The 25762-nt window shown below is 40.3% G+C and overlaps 1 protein-coding gene across 6 annotated transcripts in view; it reads left to right on the plus strand.

The window, feature by feature from the left end:
• Window positions 1-25762, plus strand: part of igsf9bb (immunoglobulin superfamily, member 9Bb) — a 635068-nt gene that overhangs the window by 248332 nt on the left and 360974 nt on the right. For all 6 annotated transcript variants that reach the window (XR_007250530.2, XR_007250531.2, XM_048562092.2 and 3 more), the window contains exon 3: window positions 21625-21771. Coding sequence is in view for 4 of the 6 variants with exons in the window: in XM_048562092.2 (XP_048418049.1) it covers window positions 21625-21771 (147 nt within the window). In the remaining 2 variants the exon portion in view is untranslated. The remainder of the gene's footprint in view (window positions 1-21624; window positions 21772-25762) is intronic.

The raw sequence follows: 25762 nt of genomic DNA on the forward strand, positions 1-25762 counted from the left end.
TTCTTTCACTGGCATGTAGAAGGTTGCAGGTTGACCAATAGAGGTTTATAAAATCATTGGGGTGCACAGATAAGGTCAGTAGCAAGTGTCTTTTCCCCAGGGTGGGAGTGTTCAAAACTAGGGGACATATTCTTAAGATAAGAGGAGGAAGATTTAAAAGGGAACTGAGGGACAATATCCTCACACAGAGGGTCGCTCATATTGGAATGAACTGCCAGAGGAAGTGGTGTTTGCAGGTATAATTACAACATTTAAAAAACTATGCGTGAGTATATGAATAAGCAAAGTATAGAGAGGTATGCGCCAAATGTAGGCAACTGGAACTGGTTTAATTTGGAAAACTTGGTTAGAATGTTGTACCAAAGGGCCTGTTTCCATGCTGTATGACTCTATGGCTCTACAAGTAGTGTTTTGTTTTCAGTTTTAAAGGCATCAAGGAATATAGAGAGAAAGTGAAAATATGGCATTGAGATAAATGAATAGCATAAGCAGATTGAATGATGGAGCAGGTTCAAAGGGCTTACTCCTGCTCAGAGTTTCTATTTTATCTCAGTGAGTTGTGGAAATGGTGGAGATTTCAGAGATAGAGGTAACAAGCATGTATAATTTCTGGAAATATTAACTGGTATTGACCTTGGAACAGGCTGAAACCCTTGCTCTATTCCCTGTAAGGGCACTTATTGATGACACCAAAGCATCAGTACCCATTAAGAGTCACCTCTTCTCATTAATGGCTCTGATTCAACTTCATGATGAACATGCAAGGGTGCTGTCCATCTGTGGGGTAGGTTGCCAACAGAGAGGGTCAGGGTAGTGAGGGGAAATGTTCTGAAGGTAACAAACAGAGCAACCTTCTGTCTATCTACCTCATACTGAGCACCATCACTTCCAAAGACAACAGGGTGTCTTTAGAACATCAGCAGATTCCATTTATTACCATTATATTGATTGTGCTGGCCATTGGGCATCCCTCTACATTGTCATTATAAGGACAAACGAAGTGTTTGCAACTTGTTGAAGTAGTAACCAATTTCAGATCACTAACCACGCCCATTACCATCATTCCCTTTCTTCCAGGTGTGTGTCATTATACCTTTGAGTGTCTACATCCCTGTAGCCTTTTTCAGGAACCTGTTAAATGCTGGTAAATAAAACTAAACCATCTAAAAAGGAATTAGTAATAGTATAATAAATCAATAAAATAAATAAGGCTACCTTCTGCCACCTGAGGTGACTCTTTCGTCCTGGGCTGCAAGCTAATCCAAGTACTCCCCAATTCATGGAAATTCTGAAAGATCAATTTCGATAGAAACCAGTGCACACAGAATTTACCACTTTTACCAGTTTAAAGAAACCAATGCAACCCACCATCACATTTTATTCTTATGCAAAGGTTACTTTATTGCATTCGTGACATATTGTCATAGCAGATGCGACCTTGCTTCTTTTTCACTACTTACTCTAAGTCATGATGTTGTTTTGTGTTTTACTTTACATATGAAATCACTTGTTTAGCAGGTGTCTGCAAAGCTCCCTCTGTGATTAGCAACACTCTCATCTTCACATTGATTGCATGCGCACCTTTCGAAGCTACCACTGAGTGTGCCATTTCTACATTGTGATGATTCATGCTTCAGAATGTTAATCTGATTCCACGTTCAGTTTCTATACTAACAGAACAACTTCCACAACCAGAAATCTCTTAGAAAGTGATGTCTTTCTTGCACGGCCATTAACAAAGTGCCTTTCCAATGTTACAAGGATTAATTTATGTTTGGCAATCTCTGAGTTCAAGTTGTTGCTTTGCATATCTGGTCAAGGGTCAATGTTAAATAAATTCTCACTCGCTCCTGTATCTCTGTACAGTCCTGACCTCTTAGCATAGCTAAACCTGTAGCTGGGATTTATCTGGATCACATATGTCAAGGAGTCAGGATAACCCATTGTAGTTCTAGAATGTTTTATTAGATACTGAGTTTTGGAGTGATATTTCAAGCTTTTAATGGAATCCATCTGTGATCAGTTTAACAATCTGGCTGAAAGTATACTTGCGTTAAAAGTAAAAGCCTGAAACTGAAAGCCCCTATGGAGTCAAATGGTAGGCCCATCTGCGCACTAAGGGTTGATGTACATAACACCCTACTTGTCACTTTAAGAGTGTGATCGTGACAGCTAAGTGACAAGATTATGTCACCCAATTTGTTTCCTGTTAATATGGTGGCAGTAGAGTACTTTGAATCTGAAGACCTAGAGTACGCTATGTACTAAGAGAGTTTCATTTTTTTTGTCAGATTGTCATGGAATTTGGCCACATATTTGAAAAAAAAATTGTATCCAGGAATCGCAAAGATGTCAGCTACATGAGACTCTGACTGGCATACAAGAGCTATTGTACATATTTAGCTATCATCCGATCTAGAAGACTTTCTAATATGGTTAATGTTTACATTGTTATCCCTACATCTGTAAAATCAGCTGAGACCAGTAAGAAAGCATTGGACGTGTGCATAACTTGCTAAAGTTTGTCAGCACTCTGCCAACGTGCAAAGTTTCATTTCCTGCTTCATTCATCAATATACGTACACTATTAAAGTTTTTGAGAAGATTTGTAGTTCAGGTTGTGGATAATGTTGTAGACTTGCACACGGAGCCTGTGTGTTTGGTTGCAGATGTTTCGTCACCCTGCTAGGTAACAGCTTCACTGTGCCTCCAGTGAAGCATTGGTATTCTGTTTTGTTTGTTATTTATACGCCTTGGTTTGCAGGTGTGATTGATATTATTTCCAACATTGATCTTCAGCAGTTTATTTATTGGGTCCAGTTCAACGTGTTTGTTGACAAAGTTCCTGTTGGAATGCCAGATCTCCATGAATTCACTGGCATGTCTCTGTTTGGCTTGTGCTATTATGGATGTGTTGTCCCAGTCGAATTCAACTTGCAGTTCATTTAAACTAATCAACAGAACACCATTGGGGGGATTCCCAATATCAGGACTGATAACAGTAGCGGTAATGCAAAGATTAGAATGGACAGTGTCCCCACTAACCAACCCAAACTCTGCGTTCGCTGTGTAGATGACATCTTTGTGATTATTAAATGCACAAGACTAGAAGAAACTCACTGAAAGTGGTGAGTGGGAGAGATGAAGAATGTTTGGCCAGCAGGAGAGGGAAGTAGCCAATTGGAGAGAACCAGACAGTGGAAAGGAAGCCATCGGTAGATAAGTAGAAAGTGTCAGCTTTTTTAAAATACTTTCAATGTTATTTTATTTTAGAAGTTATTTAGTTTTTGAGTAAAGAAATTTAGGAGCAGACAGTACTTCAACTTGCAGGTATACATTTTTTTTAATCATATAATCCCTACAAAGTGGAAACAACCCCTTCAGCCCAATAAGTCCACACTGACCCCTGCAGCATCCCACCCAGACCCATCCCTCTAATCTACACATCCCTGAACACTGTGGGCAATTTAGCATGGCCACTCCACCTAGCCTGTACATCTTTGGACTGTGGGAGGAAACTGGAGCAAACCCATGCAGACCAGGGAAAACATGCAAACTCCACAGATAGTTGCCTGAGGCTGGAATTGAACCCTTATCCCTGTTACTGTGAGACTGCAGTGCTAACCACTGAGGCACCATGCTGCCCCATATTTTAATCTAAAATTTAAATTGATTTTAATTTTTGTTTTAATGAAATGTCCCACAGTATCAAACTACAGTTTTTACTTTGGATGTCCTGGGAAAATCTGATTTGCTGAAAGATGTTTCACTTAAAGTTACATTTTTCAGGAACACAGCAACAATGTTTAATGAGAAATTACTGTGTTACAAATAACAATGCATGTCTATCATAAATTCTGTCTGTAGTAAGATGCCAAAAAAATGAAGATGACTTGACCTTCACTTTTTAGCGTTGTTGATATTACCTTATTAAACCTGACTGAGCTATATACTTGCAATTTTTTGCTTGCATTTGTGTGTCAGCTACTCAAACCTGATTTGAACTTTTGAGCCCATATTTCGCTCGGAATTCTCAAATTAAATTCCGATTCTCTCCTGCCCGGCCTCGTAGCTACCATAACAGTTCATCCAGAATCTGCCACCCACCTCCAATTGATGCATTGCTTCTGTCCTCCCTGAAATTTTGTCTTCAGTTCTTCCAGTGCCTAAAATTGAAATTCTCTTCCTGATATTTAAGTTGCTGATAACCTTGTAATCCCATTTCATTGAAACCTTTTCCAATACCACTCACAAACCACAGTTCCTACACATTGGTGGTCATATGTTCAACTTTGAGCCCTATGTTCTGGAATTAATTTTCCTAAACGCTCACATCTCCACCTTCTCATGTGATCCTACTTTAAGATCCTCTTTAAATATGCTTTCGGTCATCACACTTTAAACTCGCTTTGCAAGGAGCCCTTTGATGTTCTATGGGAAATACTGAATAAACAACACCGGTTCAGTGCAAGTTACACTTGTTTATATATTAAATGTGTTGCAGATCACAGAAATTTATTATATAAGATGACTGAATAGTGTCAAGGTTTGAATGCTTAAATAAGGAGACACAGAATATTATTATAGAGTTAACGCTGCCACTGCCCAGAATTTGATTGGCATAAGTTGTTTTTCCATTAAATTCAGTGGTAAAGGAATTTTGAGCCAAGCCTACCATTCCCTGTCTAACTGCCTCAATCCAGATTCCAACATATCTAGGTAAACTTTTTTTTTTACTATGTTTCAATGTATTAAATTTTTTTTAGATTGAAACATGGGGTCAAAGGCATCTGATTGTTTTAAAACCATTCATTTGACCCCTGGGACCCCCGGCAGGTTTTGGAATGTTACCCTGAGTGGATTTGCAAGGAGTATGCTGTTATTCAAGATGAACAGTTTGAGAAGTTGATCAAATCTTTTTAACTAAGCAGGCTGGGAATGGAACAAAGTAGAGCAGAGAAAAGACATTGTTTTGTTGCAAAGTTAATTTCTGTATAATTGCTGCCGTTCGTGTTATTTTCAATTCTTAATCACTCCATATTATTCAGTGAGTCAACACCTCCAGTAGGAATCTGGCCGCTTGCGGTAGTGTGAGAACTGCCAGCACTATCAGACTCTATAAAGATTCTGAATAATTAAGCTCCCTACTTTTCCAAAGCAACCATGGCTTTTTCATGAAACTTGCTGCTAAAGATTTTTGAAAATTAACTGAAGCTCTTTCTTCCCTTTTATTGTGCAATTATATCATTTTCTTTTTCGGCTCTCTGCTTAACAATGGAGTTAAGGTATGAATATGGTACGAGTATGAAAGAATGCTCAAGAGGAGTATAAGAGCAAAGAGTGAACAATATATTGAGTTGATGGCTTGAAACAAGTACCTGCATTTTATTTGGTGCTTTTCATACCACCAGCCATCTCAAAACACTTTACAGTGAATGAAACCCCTTTAGAAGGGAGATATTTTTCTGGGCATCGTTGGCTATGTCAGCATTTATTGCTCATCCCTAAATGCCCTTGAGAAGGCGGTGGTGAACTGTTTCCTTGAACTGCTGTATTCAACATGGTGCTATTGGGGGGGAGCTCCAGGGGTTTGGCCCAGTGACAGTGAAGAAACAGAAAACTAAGTCTGAGGCTTAGAAGGGAACTTGTAGGCCCTAGAGTTTCCATATTTATACTGCTGTTAACATTCTAATTAGTAAAAATAATGAATTTGAAAGGTGGTGCCTAATGAGCCTTGGTGAGTTGTCATAGTGAATCTTGTGGGGAGTACACACTGCTGCATCAGTGTGTTAGTGCTGGACAAGTTCAGTGGATAGTGTCAATCAAATGGGCTGCAATATCCTGGATAGCTCTGTGCTTCTTGAGCATTATTAGAGCTGCAACAGTTCAGTATAGAGTATTCCATTTCACTCACTCTTGACATGTACCGGTAAATGAGGAACAGTCTTTGAAGAATCAGGAGATGAATCACTTGGCTGGGAATTCCCAGCCTCTGACCTACTCTTGTAAACATAGTATTTATGTGGCAGGTCAAGTTGTTAATGGTGATGGTAACATCAGTAGGTTGAAACAATGATAATACCATTGACCTTCAAGGGGTGTATTAAATGCCTGGCACTTGTGTGACACAAATTTTACTTGCCACTTTTCTGCCCAAGCCTGAATATTGTTCAGGTCTTCTGCATTTGGACACTTTAGTATCTGAGGAGTCACTAATGGTGCTGAACATGATGCAACTATCAGCAAACAGCTCCAGCTTAGGCCTTATGATAAATGGTAGTCATTGATGAAGTAGCTAAAGATGGTTTGGCCTATATGCCTGAGGAACTCCTATAGTGATGTCATATTACTGAGACTAATAATCACAACAATTCTTTTTGTCCTGACTCTAAACAGCTGAGTATTTTCCACAATTCCCATTGATTCCAGTTTCACTAGGACTGCTTGATGCCACACTCAGGTAAATGTGGCCTTGATGTCAAAGGCATTCACTCTCACTTCCCCTCTTGAATTCAGCTCTTCAGTCCATGATTAGACTAGGGTTGTAATGTGCCCCCAAGTCCCCCTCATAGAACCTATACTGAAAATCAGTGAACGGGTTATTGCTAAGTGGGTGCTGCTTAATAATTGAGGTTAGTGATATTTGTGGAGGCTTCTCCTCCAGTGAGCTGCTTAATTGTCCACTACCATTCATAACTGGATGTGGCAAGACTGTGTTTGTTTAGATCTGATCTGTTGGTTGTGAAATCACTTAACTCTGTCTGTAGCTTGCTTGATGTGCAAGTTTTTCTGTGTTGCAGAATTGTGATGAATTTTGATACAGTAAATCCAATAAAACTAATTTCTGCTTACTGAGAACCAAATGACTGAGAGGAGTGGTTGGAAAAGATTTCATGATGCAGTTAGTATTTTATCAAATACATTTAAACAACATCATTTCCTGCTAACTTAGATATTCTTCAGTTCCTTGATCGTCTTTGTGATGTGCCCATTTAGATTATTTTCACACTGAGACTTTGAACAGTGGATGTAAAAGGGTGGGCAAAGTTGATCCACAGCTCCTTATTCACTTCCAACATATATTTCTGAACAGAATTTCCCCACAGGCACCACTGATGCACGTCCAATTTCATGTGGTCAATGTTTGACTTTTTCTCAGTACAATTTTGGAATTTCTATTTTAAGTCAAGATTTCTATTTATGTGTTCTCCATGCGGTTGTTCTGCTGCTGGCATTAGTCCCTGACACATTGGTACTAATGAAATAAAGCTGGCATGGTATTAATGCTCCTGGGGTCCTCAGTTACTTCATGAGGTAACTTTCACTCTCCTGTTGCTTGAGGCACAGCCCCAACTAGGGCAATCAGCAGTAGTTGCCTCCCATGTGTGATCCGGTGGGGGGGTGGGGTGCGGATTAGACAGCCATGGCTGACAAAGGAAGTCAGGAAATGTAGCAAAGAAAAAGAGACAGCCTATAAAGTCGCCAAGAGCACTGGGAAATTAGAAGATTGGGAAGGCTACAAAAACAAACAGAGGATAACAAAGAGAGCAATAAGGAAGGAGAGGATCAAATATGAAGGTAGGTTAGCCAGTAATATTAGAAATGATCGTAAAAGTTTCTTTCAATACATAAGAAACAAATGAGAGGCAAAAGTAGACATTGGGCCACTCCAAATTGATGCTGGAAGGCTAGTGATGCGAGATAAGGAAATAGCTGAAGAACTTAATAAGTACTTTGCGCCCGTCTTTACAGTGGAAGACATGAGTAGTATGCCAACAATTAAGGAGAGCCAGGGGGCAGAGTTGAGTATGGTAGACAATACAGAAGAGAGAGTGCTAGAAAAGCTAAAAGGTCGAAAAATTGATAAATCTCCTGGCCCTGATGGGCTACATCCTAGAGTTCTGAGGGAGGTGGCTGAGGAAATAGCAGAGGCTTTGGTTGTGATCTTTCAAAAGTCACTAGAGACAGGGAAAATCCCAGATGATTGGAAAATCGCTGTTGTAACCCTCTTGTTTAAGAAAGGATCAAGACAAAAGATGGAAAATTATAGGCCAATTAGCCTAACCTCGGTAGTTGGTAAAATTCTAGAATCCATTGTCAAGGATGAGATTTCTAAATTCTTGGAAGTGCAGGGTCAGATTAGAACAAGTCAGCATAGATTTAGTAAGGGGAGGTTGTGCTTGACAAACCTGTTAGAATTCTTTGAAGAGGTAACAAATAGGTTAGATCAGGGAAACCCAGTGGATGTTATCTATGTAGACTTCCAAAAGGCCTTTGATGAGGTGCCTCCTGGGAGGCTGCTGAGTAAGGTGAGGGCCCATGGTGTTTGAGGTGAACTACTGGCTTGGATTGAGGATTGGCTGTCTGACAGAAGGCAGACAGTTGGGATAAAAGGCTCTTTTTCGGAATGGCAACCAGTGACAAGTGGTGTCCTGCAGGGTTCAGTGTTGGGGCCGCAGCTGTACACTTCATATATTAATGATCTAGATGAAGGGACTGGGGGCATTCTGGCGAAGTTTGCCAATGATCCGAAGTTAGGTGGACAGGCAGGTAGTACTGAGGAGTTGGGGAGGCTGCAGAAAGATTTAGACAGTTTAGGAGAGTGGTCCAGGAAATGGCTGATGAAATTCAATGTGAGCAAACATGAGATTTTGCACTTTGGAAAAAAGAATACAGGCATGGACTATTATGAGAAAATTCATAAAGCCGAAGTACAAAGGGATCTGGGAGTGCTAGTCCAGGATTCTCTAAAGGTTAACTTGCAAGTAGAGTCTGTGATTAAGAAAGCGAATGTAATGTTGCCATTTATCTTAAGACGGTTGGAATATAAAAGCAGTGATGTGCTTCTGAGACTTTATAAAGCTCTAGTTAGGCCCCATTTAGAATACTGTGTCCAATTTTGGGCCCCACACAGGAAGGACATTGTGACACTGGAGCGTGTCCAGCAGAGATTCACACGGATGATCCCTGGAATGGTAGGCCTAACCTACGACAAAAGGCTGAGGATCCTGGGATTGTATTCATTAGAGTTTAGAAGGTTGAGGGAAGATCTAATAGAAACATACAAGATAATACATGGCTTAGAAAGGGTGGATGCTGGGAGGTTGTTTCTGTTAGGCAGGGAGACTAGGACCCGTGGGCACAGCCTTAGAATTAGAGAGGGTCAATTTAGAACGGAAATGAGGAGACATTTCTTCAGCCAGAGAGTGGTGGGCCTGTGGAATTCATTGCCACGGAGTGCAGTGGAGGCCGGGACGTTAAATGTCTTCAAGGCAGAAATTGATAAATTTTTGATCTCGCAAGGAATTAAGGACTACAGGGAGAGTGCGGGTAAATGGAGTTGAAAAGCCCATCAGCAATGATTAAATGGCAGAGTGGACTGGATGGGCCGAATGGCCTTACTTCCACACCTAGATCTTCTGGTCTTAATTATTACAGACTGCTATTTATATTCTACTTAAGCTCTCAGTCCACCTTTAGAAGCTAGGGAAATGCTCGCAGTGTTGGGAAAAGCCTCTGCCAGAAACCACCGAGCAGTTGTTTCTCCACTGTTACGAGAACTCCAAATCCAGGCCTGCAGCATAAATGGATGTTTACTAAAGCATTAGCAGCCCCTGCACATTTCTGTCAGGAACAATTCAGCATTATAAGGAGCAAATACAAGCAGAATCTTTTCGTGGATCAGCTTTGCCTGGTGAAAATTGACCTTGACTTTCACTCTACTGGCCCTGTAGATGGTATCATTAATCATGCACTAACAGTTCAGTGTCCCGTGCTGAATGCATCAGCATGTGTTATTGACCTAGTTATATCGGCTGAAAATATGATGTGCACTCATTGTTTCATATGAAATGCTTGTCATTAACCAATTATTATTTGCCTTGGGTTGCACACATTAACTGTGTTCCAGTTTATATCTCAGAGAAAAACAAATGGCTTACAAGCAAGTGTAATTAACTGTACAGTGAGAATACTGGGAGAAATTCCAGTCAGCAACCACTCTGGCTGTGCTGAAAGCAATTACTTTTTAATCGCACAGAAATAGAGTCAATAGATTGTATCTGATCTGTGGTCGTCTTGGGACACGTATGAGCCTGTTTTTGCCCACTGACATAGTTGGAGTCACCCAATATCCTTTAATTATTACGTGGAGTATTGTCATCTGACAGAACTGTTCGAAATCTATGATTTAATCAGTGCCACAGCGAGGTTGATTGCTTCATCCAAATCAACGTCATGGTTTGTGTCGAATGTGGTTGAGTCACTCTCCAGAAGATGTGTGGTAACTGTTGAGATCAAGATCTTGAAAACTTGCATCCTTGGCCATTAGATATTCTTTAATTCACAATTGCTCTCTGGTGCCAGAGCTGATGCATGATAATTGCAGAAGGCTGTGCACTTAATCTGACACCATTTTTAACTTCATTCAAACTGAATTGATTTGTCTAGTCAGGCCATTTATGAAGCTACATGAAAGGCACAGGATATCTACCACTGGAATTTGGGCAGAAATAACATTTACAGCATCGAAAACATTTCTGTCACCTATCAGTTTTGCGGCCTTCAGTTTTAATTCAAAAGCAATGTTCTAAACATTATTAGCATCATTTTTTTTGTCTGTCAAGATTGTGAATGTAATTGAAACTAATTTTGTATGTTGAACTGACAGTATTACACAGGAGGAAATATGTGTCCTAATTCTTCTGGGACAGCTTTTTGCTGCGGGTTAATAAGTAAATAGCCAGACTTTATATCAACATATATATGGCACTGTTGCTATGGAAAAGATATAAAATCAACTCAAGATAATTAAAAATATACCTTGAGAATTACGTTTAAAGTCAGGACACTACATGAACAAACAGAAAATCTGTCGGCCAAAGTATTATTTTTATGTATTTAGTTGCTTTCAACAGATTATAGGAACAAAATGGTTGGCTTGCTAGAATATGCAAGTAATTACAGCTTTCTTCACTGAATGCTAGTTAACACATGAGTGAATCTATTGCTGCTTATTTAATGAGGGACTGCTGTAATGGAAATCTGCCCTGATAGAGCTACAATAAAAATGAAAATTGTTATTGATATGTAAAAATAACCAACGGCAACTGCTGGCTGTCAAGGAATCCTTCCCACAGTGTGCCAATACTTCCATTCTCAGTGGCATAATCCCACTGTGATGCTGACAATAATACACTTCATACAATTTTACAGTCTTAAAACAGTCATACTTTGAATGCCATATTGAGCAGTTGTGCACTGCAATAATTAAACACGAATGTCAATTTCTTCTATCATTACCAATAATGCAATGAATTATATTTAGCAGTGAAGTTAAGATAGATTATACAGCCTGATACCAGAGTCAAAATTTCTTATGACCTGCTATCTTAAAAATCATTTTTATTTCCTTTTTGTTTGAGGGCAATTGTTGGCAAGGTGCTATTTGTGCATCTGCCATTGCCTATCCTTTTTTTCTCGGCTGGTCACAATTTTTCTGATGTACTGTTCAAATTTGTCTTCAGGGCTACAGCAATAAGTAGCAAAATTAGAAGTAAGAAATTTCTTCTGTTTCTTATATCTTTGACATAATCATGATATCTTAAGGTATAATATTCATAAAATGTATAAAAATGCCCTGTTCAAATTTGCATGACATGCCAACCAAATCAGTTTCTTCCAATACTCCCTGTTACTCACAGTTAATATACAATGTTCATTGCATGTCAAACATATAGCTCTAGAAGTAAACAATGAGTGACATTCTTTCCCAAAAAATATACTTTATTAATAAAATTTGTAAAAGTCTGTTGTAAAACACTACCACTTGAAAATTACACAACACAGGCAAAATATTTCAAATTGAAACTTTTAGAAAGGGCAGTAGTAATAATTTTTTTCTACACATAACCTTCCATTCTGATGTGCTTCAATTTCAATACACTTGATGTTCACGATCTACATTCTGTGTCAGGCGTTCAGGAAGAGGTTCTCTACAGTTTACAGCCCTTCTATGTATTATAAGTGAAATCCCTTAGCCAGCAATCTTTCCCCACTGTGTCTCTGTGATAGCTGTCCCAAGCTTTAGTGCATTCTCAGTGCATATTCGGGAACTTTGGAATCTGTCAGTCTGCAACAGTCAGTCAAGGAAACTTGTTGCACTGAAAGATCAACATGTTTTGAGCAGGCTAAAGACCATCTGTCACTGAATTGATGAGCCCTCCTTTTGCAATTGATTTTTTTTGGTGTGTGGGCCTGGGAAGATCTCAAAGACTAAAGTCTCATGTCTTAGATCTGCTCAGGCTGAGTCTTAACTGAAAGCACTAGATCTCTCCAGATTTCCTTGCAAAGGCACATTTCACAAGTTGCTGGAGTATTCTCTTGCCCAACGCAACCACTTCAAGAGCAATTTGTAGAGATGGTACAATTCCAGGTTTGTAGCAAGGATCTGGCCTTTCTCTTTCCCAGCCAAGCTATATCTTAATATGTGCTTGTAGGTTCTGGTGATGAGGTATTCTGCCAAATGACTTTGACAGTCTGCCCATAAAAGCATCCAATATGATCTAACCATTTGCTTTACCTGTAGGGCTTCTGAGACATTACGTGCTGACCAGTGCCTGATGGACCTGGGGTCCGACATCAACCTCTCCACAAAGGACAGTGGTACGGCACTTTCCAACTACTCGGAGTATTCCGTGGAAATGTGGTCAGACCTGTCCTTTGGAACATCAGGGATGGGTAGAACCTCAGCATGTAGAGTCACTTGGTGTTTGCATACTGAGAGTTATGTGCAGTTTGACATAGTAGTACATGAAGGTGGCTATTAGAATAAGGACACTGTTGCATATGGTTCTTTCGCTCTATCTAGAAGAATGTACTTCATGTCCCTGTAAAACGTGATTCATTTCCAACCTTCAGATAACACTGAAAATAGTTGGAAAAATAGCCCACAGTGCAGGAATGAGGAAGCAGCTAGACTTATGCCATATTCAGAGCACTGAGCAACTCTAACTCACATCTGATAACCAGGTTCCTACCCACAAAGGAGAGGGACCAACACTCTCATAAGCCTCTTCGCATTGTCATAGCTATTCATTTCCTATAGGGTTGATTGCATGTCTCAGCCCCTCTGAACCATATCCCAAGCAATTTAAGACCATAAGATATAGATCAGAAGCAGGCCATTCCAATAATCAATTCAGCCATTTAATGAGATTGTGGCTGATATGTTAATCCTCAACTTCACATGCCTGCCTTTCTGCATAACCCTTGATTCCCTTTCTGATTAAATATCTGTCTATTTCATACTTGACTATACTTAGTGACACAATTCCACAATTTCACTACTCTTTGAGAGAAGAAATTTTTCCTCATCTCTGTCTTAAATGGACAACCCTGAGATTATGACTTCCAATCCTGTTTGACGAGGAAAAACAACCTCTCAGCATCTACCCTTTCAAATTCACTAAGAATCTTGTATGTTTCCACAAGGTTACCTCGCGTTCTGTAATGAATACAAGTCAAACCTACTCAAACTTGCCTCAAGAAAAAATGCTATCAAGTCCAGGATCAAACATAGATAATGTTTTGGGTCCAGTGACCCTTCTTCGGACCTTTCCTTTTCTCCACACATGCTGCCAGACCTGCTCAGCTTTTCCAATAACTGTTGCTCTTGTTTCTGATTTCCAGTATCTCACAGTTCTTCCTCACTCAGAGATAGTAAGAGCTGCTGATGCTGGAGTCTGAGATAACAGTGAGGAGCTGGATGAACACAGCAGGCCAGGCAGTATCAGAGGAGCAGGAAAGCTGACGTTTCAGTTCGGGGCCGTTCTTCAGAAATAGGGGGCCCCTCCCACCCCCCCATTTCAGAGGAAGGGTCCCGACCCAAAATGCCAGCTTTCCTGCTCCTCTGATGCTGCCTGGCCTGCTGTGTTCATCCAGCTCCACACTGTGTTATCTGCAGTTCTTTGTTTTGTTTTCAGCCCAGTTAACCTTCTCTGCCAGTATATCTTCACTGCAATAACAGAACCAAAACGGCTCAAGTATTCTAGCTGTGGTCTAACTTGTTATATGGTTTTAGCAAGACGTTTCTATGTCAAAGCTATTCCCTTTGAAATAGAATTCAATATTCCGTATGCCTTCCCTATTATCCATTGAACTTGTATGCTAGCTTTTCTGATTTAAACATGAGGGCTCCCAAATTCCTCTGCGCTGCAGGTTATTGAAGTCTTTCTCCATTTAAATAATATTCAGTACCTTTTCTTCCTGCCAAAATGTATGACCTCACATTTTCCCACACGTTCTATCCTGCAAAGATTTTGTCTACTTGCTTAGCCTATCTGTACCTCTCTGCAGGCTTTTTGTGTTATCTCACCACTTGCCTTCATACCTATTTTTGTTTTATCTGCAAACTTAGCAATAGTGTATTCACTTTTCTTGTTCAGGTCATTAATATATAACATAAGTAATTGTGGTCCCAGCACTGATCCCTGGAGAACACCACAAGTTACAGTTGGTATCTTGAAAATGACCCCCTTATCCTAACTGGTTGCCAGTCCTCTGTCCATGTTAATACTACTGCTCCCAATACAGTCTTAAGTAGCCTTCAGTGCAATGTGACTTCACAGTGAAGAGCACAGGGGATTGATTAGCCCAGTTTTTAAAGAACTGGCCACATTCTCACCATGATTCAGTTTGTCTCCCACAGTCTGTTTGAACTGGTTGCAGATAAGCAACTGGTCACTGCAGCCACTGTTGTTTTGCACACATATTGAGATCCCACAAAAAAAGGACAAATGAACTGAATAATCAGATACTCTGTTTTGTTTTGATGGTGGCAACTGATGGCAAGATAATTTTGCTTTGAAAGCACCATGAAATTTTTGATGCCTGTTTGAAAATGCTGGGGTATGGTCTGCTCCAGACTCAGTAGTTAGAACTGGTGTTAGATATTTGACATCTCATTTTACATCACTCCATTTTGTCTCCAAAATGCTACTTCATGACATTTTGAGTGACTTTAATTTACAAAATTGCTGTGAATTTCTGCGAGTATTCTGAAAGCTACTTTAGTAGAAGATGTGATAGAATAGTTTAGCACTCTCTTTTGTGTGTCACCAACAGGCACACCCTGTTGAAACAAAAATGGTTCTCCATTCGGGCTTAGAATTTAATGACATAGTCTGTCACCAACAACAGACAATAATTGCCATTTAAAAAATAAATTGGGTGACAACAACAGCTTAAAAGAGAGCTACTGCGTTCATTTATATCTGCTTCTCATAGAAACCATCTATATTCCTGAATGCACGGTATTAATTTTGAGTTATGTTCAGTTACAGGGAACAGTGCCAAGGTTAGTGATTAAAGTCAAGTGTGCCGTCATGAGTCTATTTGATGTGTAGTAGATACAAGATTATATTTTTAAACTGTCTGCCTGTTGCCAAATCAAAAGATAAAGTGTTTTTATGGTAATTGTTTGGGAAGTTGAAGACGGTGAGTATAGGATGAAGCAATGTGGTGGGATGTGACAAGTGGGACGCCCCAGGCATGTGTATTAATGACCTGGGTAAGGGAACAGAGAGCTCTATATACAACTCTGTACTTTTTTATGGCAGGCGGTGCAGAAAACTGGGAGCATGAAATTGGAAATGGACATTGAGGAACTGTAGCAGAAAGAGTTCAATACGGGGAGGAGTGACATCAGCCAATTTGGAATCAAGGAAAATTAATCATTTTTAAAACCAGCAAGATATCAAGATCAGAATGTCCATGTACACAAATCACTTAAAGCTTGTAAAGAAATAGAGAAAGCAATTGAAAAGTATAATAGGATGTAGCCTATGAATTGGCAGAGCTGACATACAAGGGAGACGAAGCTTTGCTTCAGTCAGAGAGGACTTTGATCAGACTCCACTGAGACTTTATGTTCACACACCACAATGTAGAAGTGAACATTTGACTGACTGTTGCAGCACACGGACCTGCTGAAATTGAAGTGAAGTAAATGGAAATGAAAGGGAGTGGGTAGTTTAGAGAGAGCTTTCCACTGCTTGGAGTCATACCCAGCATGAAGCAAGATGGTTTTGGCTGCGAGAGGTTAATCGTCTCAATCCCAGAATATCATGTTGGCAGTTCCTCTGTGTGAGGCCCTAGGCCCAGTGATCTTCAGCTGCTCTGCCAATGGCTGTCCATCAATCATAAGGTTAGAAGTGATGCTGCTTGCTGATGAATGCAGAGTTTTCAGTAAAATTCATAACTCTTTACATGATGAAGTATCCTATGTCTGCCTTCAACAATTCCTGGATATTACTTAACACTTGGGTTTTAAAGTGGCAAATTCATTTCAATGACCGTTGCCAGCAACAGAGAATCTCATCATCTGCCCTTGACATTTATTGCCATTACCAATGTTGAACCTTCAACGAACAACATCCTGGAAGTCAGTATTGGCTAGAAATTCAATTGAAGTGGCTACATAAATATTGAAGCTGAAAGAAGTGTTGAGGCCTGGGAATTCTGCGGGGATTAATCATTTACTGTCTCATCAAAATCTTTCCACTATCTACAAGTCAGGAGTGCGGAGTGACAACAATGTGTGACATACACAATTTACACTGCAGCAGTATCCAAGTTTCCTACAACGCCAATTCCAAACCAATGGTTTTTACCCATTATGTTACAAGGACAGGGGAAGCAGATGCTTAAGAACATCACCATTTGCAAGTTGGCCGTGGTCACACACCATCCCTGACTTGAAACTATAGTGCTGTTCCCTCACTATCACTGGTTCAACAGTCTGGAATGTTTTGGGGAGACGCAGTGGCTCCGTGGTTAGCACTGTTGCCTCACAGCACCAGGAGCCCAGATTTTATTCCACCCTCAGGCAACTGTCTGTGTGCAGTTTGCCCATTCTCCCCGTGTCTGTGTGGGTTTCCTCCGTGTGCTCCGGTTTCCTCCCACAGCCCAAAGATGTGCAGGCTAGGTGGATTGGCCATGCTAAATTACCTGTAGTGTTCATGGGTGTGTAGATTAGGTGGGTTATAGGGGGATGGGTCTGTGTGGATAGCTCAGAGGTTGGTGTGGACTTGTTAAGCCGAAGGGCCTGTTTCCACTCTGTACGGATTCTATGTCCTGTGTTCCTATTACTGTGGTTGAGAAATTTGCTGGAGCCTTGGCCCTTTTTTGAAGGGCATCACCAAAGCTGAACTGAATAGGAGTGAAGGTGGAGTGAATTTCCATGTAGCATTCTGAGACAGGTTTTAAAATCTTGCAGACTGTATAGAGTGGAAAAACTGAGGGATTAAGTGAGTCTATACCTTTAAGTTCTTGATAAAGAATGAGCTTGCATTGTACTTATATGATTGGTCATTGTAACTACCCAAATATTGAATGTTGTAATCGTATTAGGGTTAGAGACTGGGCAGAAAAAGGATGGGTATGATTGAGCAGATAGTTTTGGATGATGTCATTTTCATGCCTCTTCCCTTGCTGTCCTTCCTGGAATAATGATCTCAGAACAGTGAAGGTAACCTTGATACTTCTTTCCAGACCTTGCAGTTCCAAGGCAATTAGACCATGCTGCTTGAATGATCCGTTTCCTTTTCAGTACAAGTCAAGGCTACTTTATTGTTGACTACTCCTTATCCTGTAACCGGAGTTTAATTTAGAATTGAATTTATAGGCATTCATGCCTAATGCTCTGGGGAAATCCTGTAAGTAGTAATGAATATTATTAGGCTTAAGGCATTTTAAATTCTTCCAGAGACAGAAATAGACAAAGTTGGCAGGCACAAGGATAAAATTTTGGCATAAAGGATGTAGTTTATCTCAGTGAAAATGTATGATACAGTTGCCAGGTACAATTAGCATAGCTGAAAGAGCTATCTGATTTCTGTTTTTGACGTTGCTGGCACCATTAGCTGGCATTGATGGCTGGCACTGATGGCACAGGGAGTACAGTGACGCAGTACAGTTAGTGCATTTGTCATTGTTTGCAATGATCATATATCTGGCACAATTGAGAAAAATAGTTGATACTTGACTGGTTTGCATTGGTTGGGTTGAAGGAGGAACAAGGAAATGTGCTCCAAGACAGAAAGAAGGTGGACCTCCATCCTAAAGCAGTCTGTCACAAAAGCTGTTGCTGTAATTATGAACAATAGTTTAGAAGAAAATAATTGAGCAGCTAATTACACATACCCAGGCACCATTATGATTTAGTGGTGATGGAAATGATTACCACAGAAACGTAACGTTTCACTTGGTGGACATTCTAATTTTCCTGTAAGCTGCTGGAGTCTGTCCCAGCCTGTATAAATCAGAGACACTTTTTGACAGATATAATGGCTATTACATAACTGGAGATTTCACACTCAGTAAATGATCATCTGTAGAACAACATTTCAGCAATAACCGACAGTCTCAGGGCTGATATGGAAAATGGAAATAACACTTCTGAGCACAGATGGGTTTACAACTGAAAGGACATTACTCTGCATCTAACCTTGTCAGGAATTACCACAGGAGAAACAGAAAATGCTGGAGAAACTCTGCAGGTCTAGTGGCATGTGTGGGTGGAGAAAGAGAGTTAGACTTCAAAAAAGAGTCATATCAGACTCAAAACTTGGCTACTTATGGTTGTTAAGACCCTTTCAAGTGAAATGTACTTACTTACATCAAGTTTCACCTGCCTGTTAATATGTGACTTGTCTTATTTGTGATCCACGTAGTTACGAAAAGTGAAATATTGTTAGTGAACTCTTCATTTGAATCCATTTGGTAAATTTAGCTAATTTACTTTGTGGTTTACCAAGTCAGAAATCACACGACACTAGATTATAATCCAGCAGATTTATTTGAATTCATAAACGTTCGGAGCACTGTTGCTCCTTTGTCACTTCACCAGATGAAGCAGCAGTGCTTCAAAAGCTTGTGATTTCAAACAGAGCTGTTGGATTATAACTTACTGTCCGGTGACTTCTGACTTTGAACACCTCAGTTTAACACCAGCACCTCCGGATTGTGGTTTACCCACAGAGATCTTACCACTCCCCTGAGACAGGGATCTCTATATCCTGCTATCAGAGATAATGGGAACTGCAGATGCTGGAGAATTCCAAGATAATAAAATGTGAGGCTGGATGAACACAGCAGGCCAAGCAGCATCTCAGGAGCACAAAAGCTGATGTTTCAGGCCTAGACCCTTCATCAGAGAGGGTCTGATGAAGGGTCTAGGCCCGAAACGTCAGCTTTTGTGCTCCTGAGATGCTACTTGGCCTGCTGTGTTCATCCAGCCTCACATTTTATTATCTCTATATTCTGCTCCTTGTTTCACTAATTTGGGCCACAACCTCTGATTTTATTACATTTACTCCTATGTCTTTTCTGAGGAATTAGTCACACTTTGTCAGCATCCCACTGAGCCTGTTTCTCTCATCTGATGTTTACTTGTTAGAGACAGAAAATGTTGGAAATATACAGCAGATCTGCCAGCACCTAACATTGAAAGAGAGCTTACCTTTTGGAAGGGAGTCCTTTTGAAAAGATACTCCTCAAAACATTAAAGCCCCAGTTTTTGACCTATTCCATCTAGTGAAAATAGGTGGGATCATGTCGGTTGTTGGTTTTATTCACCTTCCAGAATTGTTTCTGAAATGGCGAAAGGGTGGACAACAGTTGCAAAGTCCAAAGCATCCTTTCCTTCTGGGCTGTTAATGTCAACACAGGAGCTGAGCTTTTCTTTTCCCTTTACAGATGGGGAATCCAGCAGTGTAAATTGGAATGAAATTGCCAACTGTCAGAACTGTTTCGTTGGTAGTGGTGTAGAGTAGGAAAGTGCATTCAAGAACTCTGTGAATCAGGATGATGGAGGAGTGGTGAATGTTAACTGACTGCGTGGCTCAAAGAAGAATTGTCAATATAAGGTTTGACTGTTTCGATAGTGTGCAGTGAAACAAATCTATTTGCTTAGAGATGAGCCTGTTTTTTTTAATTTTATTCACACATGGCACATGGGTATTGCTGACTGAGCCAACATTTATTACCTCTTCCTAGTTGCCCCTGAGAAGATGATTGTGAGCTACCTTGCAATCCACATATGTAAGTAAAACCAAAAAGCCCTTAGCAATGCAATTTCAGAATTTTGACCCAGCAGCAGTGAAAGAACAGTAGTATATTTCCAAGTCAGGATGGTGAGTGCCTTGGAGGGAAAGTTGAAGGTGTGACCTTCCCATGTATCTGCTAACCTTGTCTCTCCAATGGAAGGGGTCATGGATTTGGAAGATGCTGCTGAAGAACCCTTGGTGAATTTCTGCAATGCATCTTATAGATAGTACACACTGCTACTACTGACCGTCACTGGTGAATAGAATTGATGTTTGTGGATGTGTGCCAATTAAGCAGTCTGCTTTGTCCTGGATGGTGTCAAACTTCTTGAGTGCTGTTGGAGCTACACCTATTCAGCCAGATGGGGAGTATTCCATCACACCCCTGACTTATGCCTTGTAGATGGTGGACAGGCTTGGGGAGTCAACAAGAGTTACTCACATTTAACCTGTTGTTGTAGCCACTGTGTTTATGATGCAAGTTGAGTTGAGTTTCTGGTCAATAGTAATCCCCAGGATGATGATAGTCTGAGAGGCAGTGATGGTAACAGCATTGAATGTCAAGGGGGAAGTAGTTAGATTATCTTTAACTGAAGATGTACATTGCCTGGCATTTGTGTGGCACAAATGTTATTTGCCACTTGTCAGCCAAAGCCTGGATATTGTCCAGATCTTGTTCCATTTTGACATGGGCAGCTTCAGTATCGGAGGAGTTGTGAAAGGTGCTGAACATTCTGCAATTATTGACTAACATCCCCATTTATGAGCTTATGACAGAGGCTAAGTCATTGATGAAGCAGCTGTATTGTTTAACATGGAAAATAATTCGAAAAAGGAGCATCCAGAATTGAATGGTAATTTTGTGCAGCCCAGAGTGCCCTTTTGTGTTTGGGCATAAATCACTTATCAGCGCTACATGATAGAGTAAAAGCAGAAAATGAAGGACAAACTCAGCAGGTCCGGCAGCATTACAAAGAATGAAACAACGTTAATATTTTCAGTCCAGTATGATTGTTTTTTTTGAACTGATGGATTCCAAAAACTAGTCTTTGGACTTGAAATGTTACCTTTTTTCTCTCCCCGTACATGTCGCCATTATTGAGTTAGTCTAGCATTTTCTGTTTTTATTTCAGATCTGTAGTTTCTGCATTCTTTGCTTTTAATACAATAAGAGTTTTCTACAAGATTTCTGAACTAAAGTGTTTGACTTCAAGACTTCTAGTGTAATCCAATCTGTGATGTTGTATTCAGTGTTTTATTGTGCTTTCAACAGCAAATGACTTTTTGTCCAACTTGAAAACTAGTCTGTTTCCCAGTGTTGCTAAATAGATTATAGTATAATATTGTGAATTAAAATAACTATTACCACTATAGTTAGTTTCACAGTGTGAATGTCCCAGAAATAATGTTGACATGCTGTGTCTATGACATTTGTGTGGATACAATTTGTGTCAATCTCTGCCACTCGAGATTCCTGAAATGTTAACATTAATAAGTGTTTTCTTGTTTTGTTCTGAAGGCCGTGCTAGTCTGTATGACAAGGCTTCTTTGCGAATTGACCAGCTCCGCTCAGAGGACCAAGGATGGTATGAATGCAAAGTGCTCATGCTGGATCAGCAATATGACACATTTCATAATGGCAGCTGGGTGTATGTCACAGTAAATGGTGAGTAATACTACAAAAGACAGTAGCCATGACAGAGAATTCCATTGTAGCCCTAATTAGATAAATCACCTCAAGTTGTACCTAACAATGATGATTTCAGTCATGAGTAATTGTTGTATATGATGTTGATACAGTGTACCTTCATTTACACTTGATGCTTTTAACCTTTGATACAACTGAAGCTGCATTTAGATTGAGTGAGATTAATCAGTAATTGACCTCTGCAACAGGTTTAATTTATCGTGGCCTATGCACCAAGGCTATTGCAGTGCACTTAACTTTAAGAGCAATGCTACCAAGATTTTCTTGCTCAGTATTTTAAAGTTATCAGCTGCAGATAATTTGTCAGAATGTCACATGACAACTTTTCTTGTATGAATGAAATCATTGATGAAATCCGTGAAGTGCCTGTGAGCCAACAAAACTCCTCCATTTCCACCATCCAGCATTCTGATATCGCACCTCTTATTACACAATGTCAATCTAGTGCACTCAGTAAATTCCACAGTCATAGGTTGTGTCAGGAATTCAGTAGAGGAGGAATTAATTTAGTGTAATCCAATCTGTGATGTTGTATTTGATATTTTATTATGTTCTCAACAGCAACTTTAGCAAATGACTTTTGGCCCAACTTGAAAACTAGTCTGTTTCCCAGTGTTGCTCAACAGATTATAGTATAACACAACTTTTAAATTAAAACAAGAATAACGTACCTTTTCAGAAAAACACTGAAAACGCTGCATATATTTCACATTGGTATTTTTGCTTTTAACCTAACAGTGCAAAAACATATTTCAATGTACTGAATAACTGTTCAGTTTATATCTCTGTTCTGTCAACGGTCCTATTTATGGGTGTTACAGATGATTTTGAAATATTTGGCTCCTGGCAGCATACAAAAACATTCATTTATTCTCATCTTCTTTTGAGGATGAAACCTTTGAGGATGAAAAGCTTCTTGATGTTTGCCTTGACTGTTTCCTACCAGGTTTCACAGTTTTCCAGTCTTTGTAATTCCTTTTGAGTTCCTTGATCTTTCCTGGCATCAATAGTTTCACATTCTGCTTGCTTGTTCCCATGCCACCCATCCGGTCTTTCTGCAGGTGACAGTCAGTTAGTAGGAAGCAGTGGTCAGTGAAGAACACTGACTTGATGTTAGTAGATCTGATCATAGACTCTTGTGGCACAAGCTGGAAGTCTCCTGGAATAGCGAGTTTTGAGAAGATTTGTAGCTCAGGTTGAGGTTCTAGATGTGAGTTTGCTCGCTGAGCTGGAAGGTTCATTTTCAGACGTTTCGTCACCATTCTAGGTACCATCATCAGTGAGCCTCCGATGAAGCGCTGGTGTTGTGTCCCGCTTTCTATTTATCTGGTTAGGTTTCCTTGGGTTGGTGATGTCATTTCCTGCATTGGTGATGTCATTTCCTGTTCTTTTTCTCAGGGGATGGTAGATTGGCTCCAAATCAATGTGTTTGTTGATGGAGTTCCTGTTGGAATGCCATGCTTCTAGGAATTCTCGTGCGTGTCTCTGTTTGGCTTGTCCTAGGATGGATGTGTTGTCCCAATCAAAGTGGTGTCCTTCCTCATCTGTATGTAAGGATACGAGTGATAGTGGGTCATGTTGTTTTGTGGCTAGTTGATGTTCATGTATCCTGGTGGCTAGCTTTCTGCCTGTTTGTCCAATGTAGTGTTTGTCACAGTTCTTGCAAGGTATTTTGTAGATGACGTTTGTTTTATTTGTTGTCTGTATAGGGTCTTTTAAGTTCATTAGCTGTTGTTTTAGTGTGTTGGTGGGTTTGTGGGCTACCCTGATGCCAGGAGGTCCGAGTAGTCTGGCAGTCATTTCGGAAATGTCTTTGATGTAGGGGAGAGTGGTTATGGTTTCTGAGCCCGTTTTGTCTGTTTGTTTGGGTTTATTGCTGAGGAATCGGCGGACTGTGTTCATAGGGTACCCATTCTTTTTGAATACGCTGTATAGGTGATTTTCCTCTGCTCTGCGTAGTTCCTCTGTGCTGCAGTGTGTGGTGGCTCGTTGGAATAATGTTCTAATGCAGCTTCGTTTTGTGGGTGTTGGGATGGTTGCTCCTGTAGTTCAGTATTTGGTCCGTATGTGTTGTTTTCCTGTAGATGCTGGTTTGAAGTTCCCCATTGGCTGTTCGCTCTACTGTGACCCACTTCACTTTCAATAAGAAAACCTACAGATAAACCAACGGTACACCCATGGAATCTCCGATATCAGGGTTCTTAGCAGAGGCAGTAATTCAGAGACTCGAACAAACAGCTCTGCCAATCATCCAACCCAAACTTTGGGTCCGCTATGTGGATGACACCTTTGTCATCACTAAACAAAACAAATTAGAGGAAACCTTCAAGACCATCAATAATACCCTTTACTGGCATAACATTCACAAAAGAGGAGGAAAACAACAACAAACTGCCATTCCTAGATGTCACAGTAGAGCGGATCGGATAGATAGCTGATCGGACCATTAGCTTGATCGTTATCTGTAGCTGTAGAGAATGTGCTATCTGCCCTGCTGCAGGAACAACAGGTCAGCTTTAAAGAGATAACAAGGTGTAGAACTGGATGAGCACAGCAGGCCAAGCAGGATCAGAGGAGCAGGAAGGTTGACATTTTGGGCCTAGACCCTTCTTCAGAAATGGGTCTAGGCCCGAAACGTGAGCCTTCCTGCTCCTCTGATGCTGCTTGGCCTGCTGTGTTCATCCAGCTCTACACCTTGTTATCTCAGATTCTCCAGCATCTGTAGTTCCTACTGTCTCTCAGGTCAGCTTTAAAGTTCGCTAGGTAACCCATGATGGAAACACATTGCATAGTGGTTTTAATGGTACACACATTGATAGTTACAATTCCTAAGCCAAATTTTAGATTATCAGTCCAAAAATCTAACCCTGATCCAGTTCCTAGGTATGCGCCTCCATATCCACAGTGTTTACTAACTGCTGTACTTTCACAGGGCTGATTGCCTTTGTAATTTCCACTTTTATTTCCATCTGTATCCTTGCATGCATCCCATTCAAACCTCATGTTTGAAGTACAGACATTGCATGTAATGCCTACTGCTTTACAACTTTAAACTCCTCTGGATGATCTCCTCTGTCACCATGGCATGGATCACCTTCTTCCTTGTTAAAGAGAAGATGCAAAGTATTAATCTAATGCCTCACCTTGCTCTCTGCCTCTGTAAATCCCATTTTTGGCCCCAAATTGGCCCCACGCCTGCTTTTAACACCATTTTGCTACTTATAATCCTACAGAAGACTTCACATTTCCCTTTTATGTGGCTGCCAGACTCTTCATTTTTCTCCTTGTGCTGTCCTCATTTGCCTTTTTCACTTCCCCTGTGAACCTTTTACTTTCAGTCTGGTTCTCATGTATACTCTCTCCTGACATATTTCATAAGTACACTTTTTGTTCTTTATTTTAATTTATATCACTTTTTGTTTCCAGGTGCTATGGCTTTAATTTCCAACTTTTCAATTTGATGGAATATGCCTTGACTGTGCCTAATACCCCTCTTCTTTTAAGATAGCCTTTTGTTCAGTTTCAATTGTGCCTGTCAAGCTTTGGATCCAATTTATTTGGCAGATTCACTCGTACCTCATGGAAGTTGGTTTCCCCCCAGTTAATAATTTTTATTCTGGATTGTTCTTTGTCCTCTTCCATAACCAGTCTAAACCTTATGATACAAAGATTACGATCTTCTAAATGATATCCTATTGACAAAACCTACTTGGCTAATCTCAATCCAAAGAACCAGGAATAATACTGTCTCCATTCTCATTGGACTGGAAACATGCTCCTCTGCAAAATTTTACTGAACACATTATAGGACCTCTTGCCCCCTTTACACTAATATTGCCCCAGTCTGTGCTGGGGTAATTAAAGTCCCCTATGATAGCAACCCTAAAATTTCCGTACCTCTCTGTAATTTCTTTCCAAGTTTGTTCTTCTCCACCCTTCCCGCTACTAG

Source organism: Stegostoma tigrinum, chromosome 32 (assembly GCF_030684315.1).
Source record: "Stegostoma tigrinum isolate sSteTig4 chromosome 32, sSteTig4.hap1, whole genome shotgun sequence".
In the NCBI taxonomy this organism is placed as follows: domain Eukaryota; kingdom Metazoa; phylum Chordata; class Chondrichthyes; order Orectolobiformes; family Stegostomatidae; genus Stegostoma; species Stegostoma tigrinum.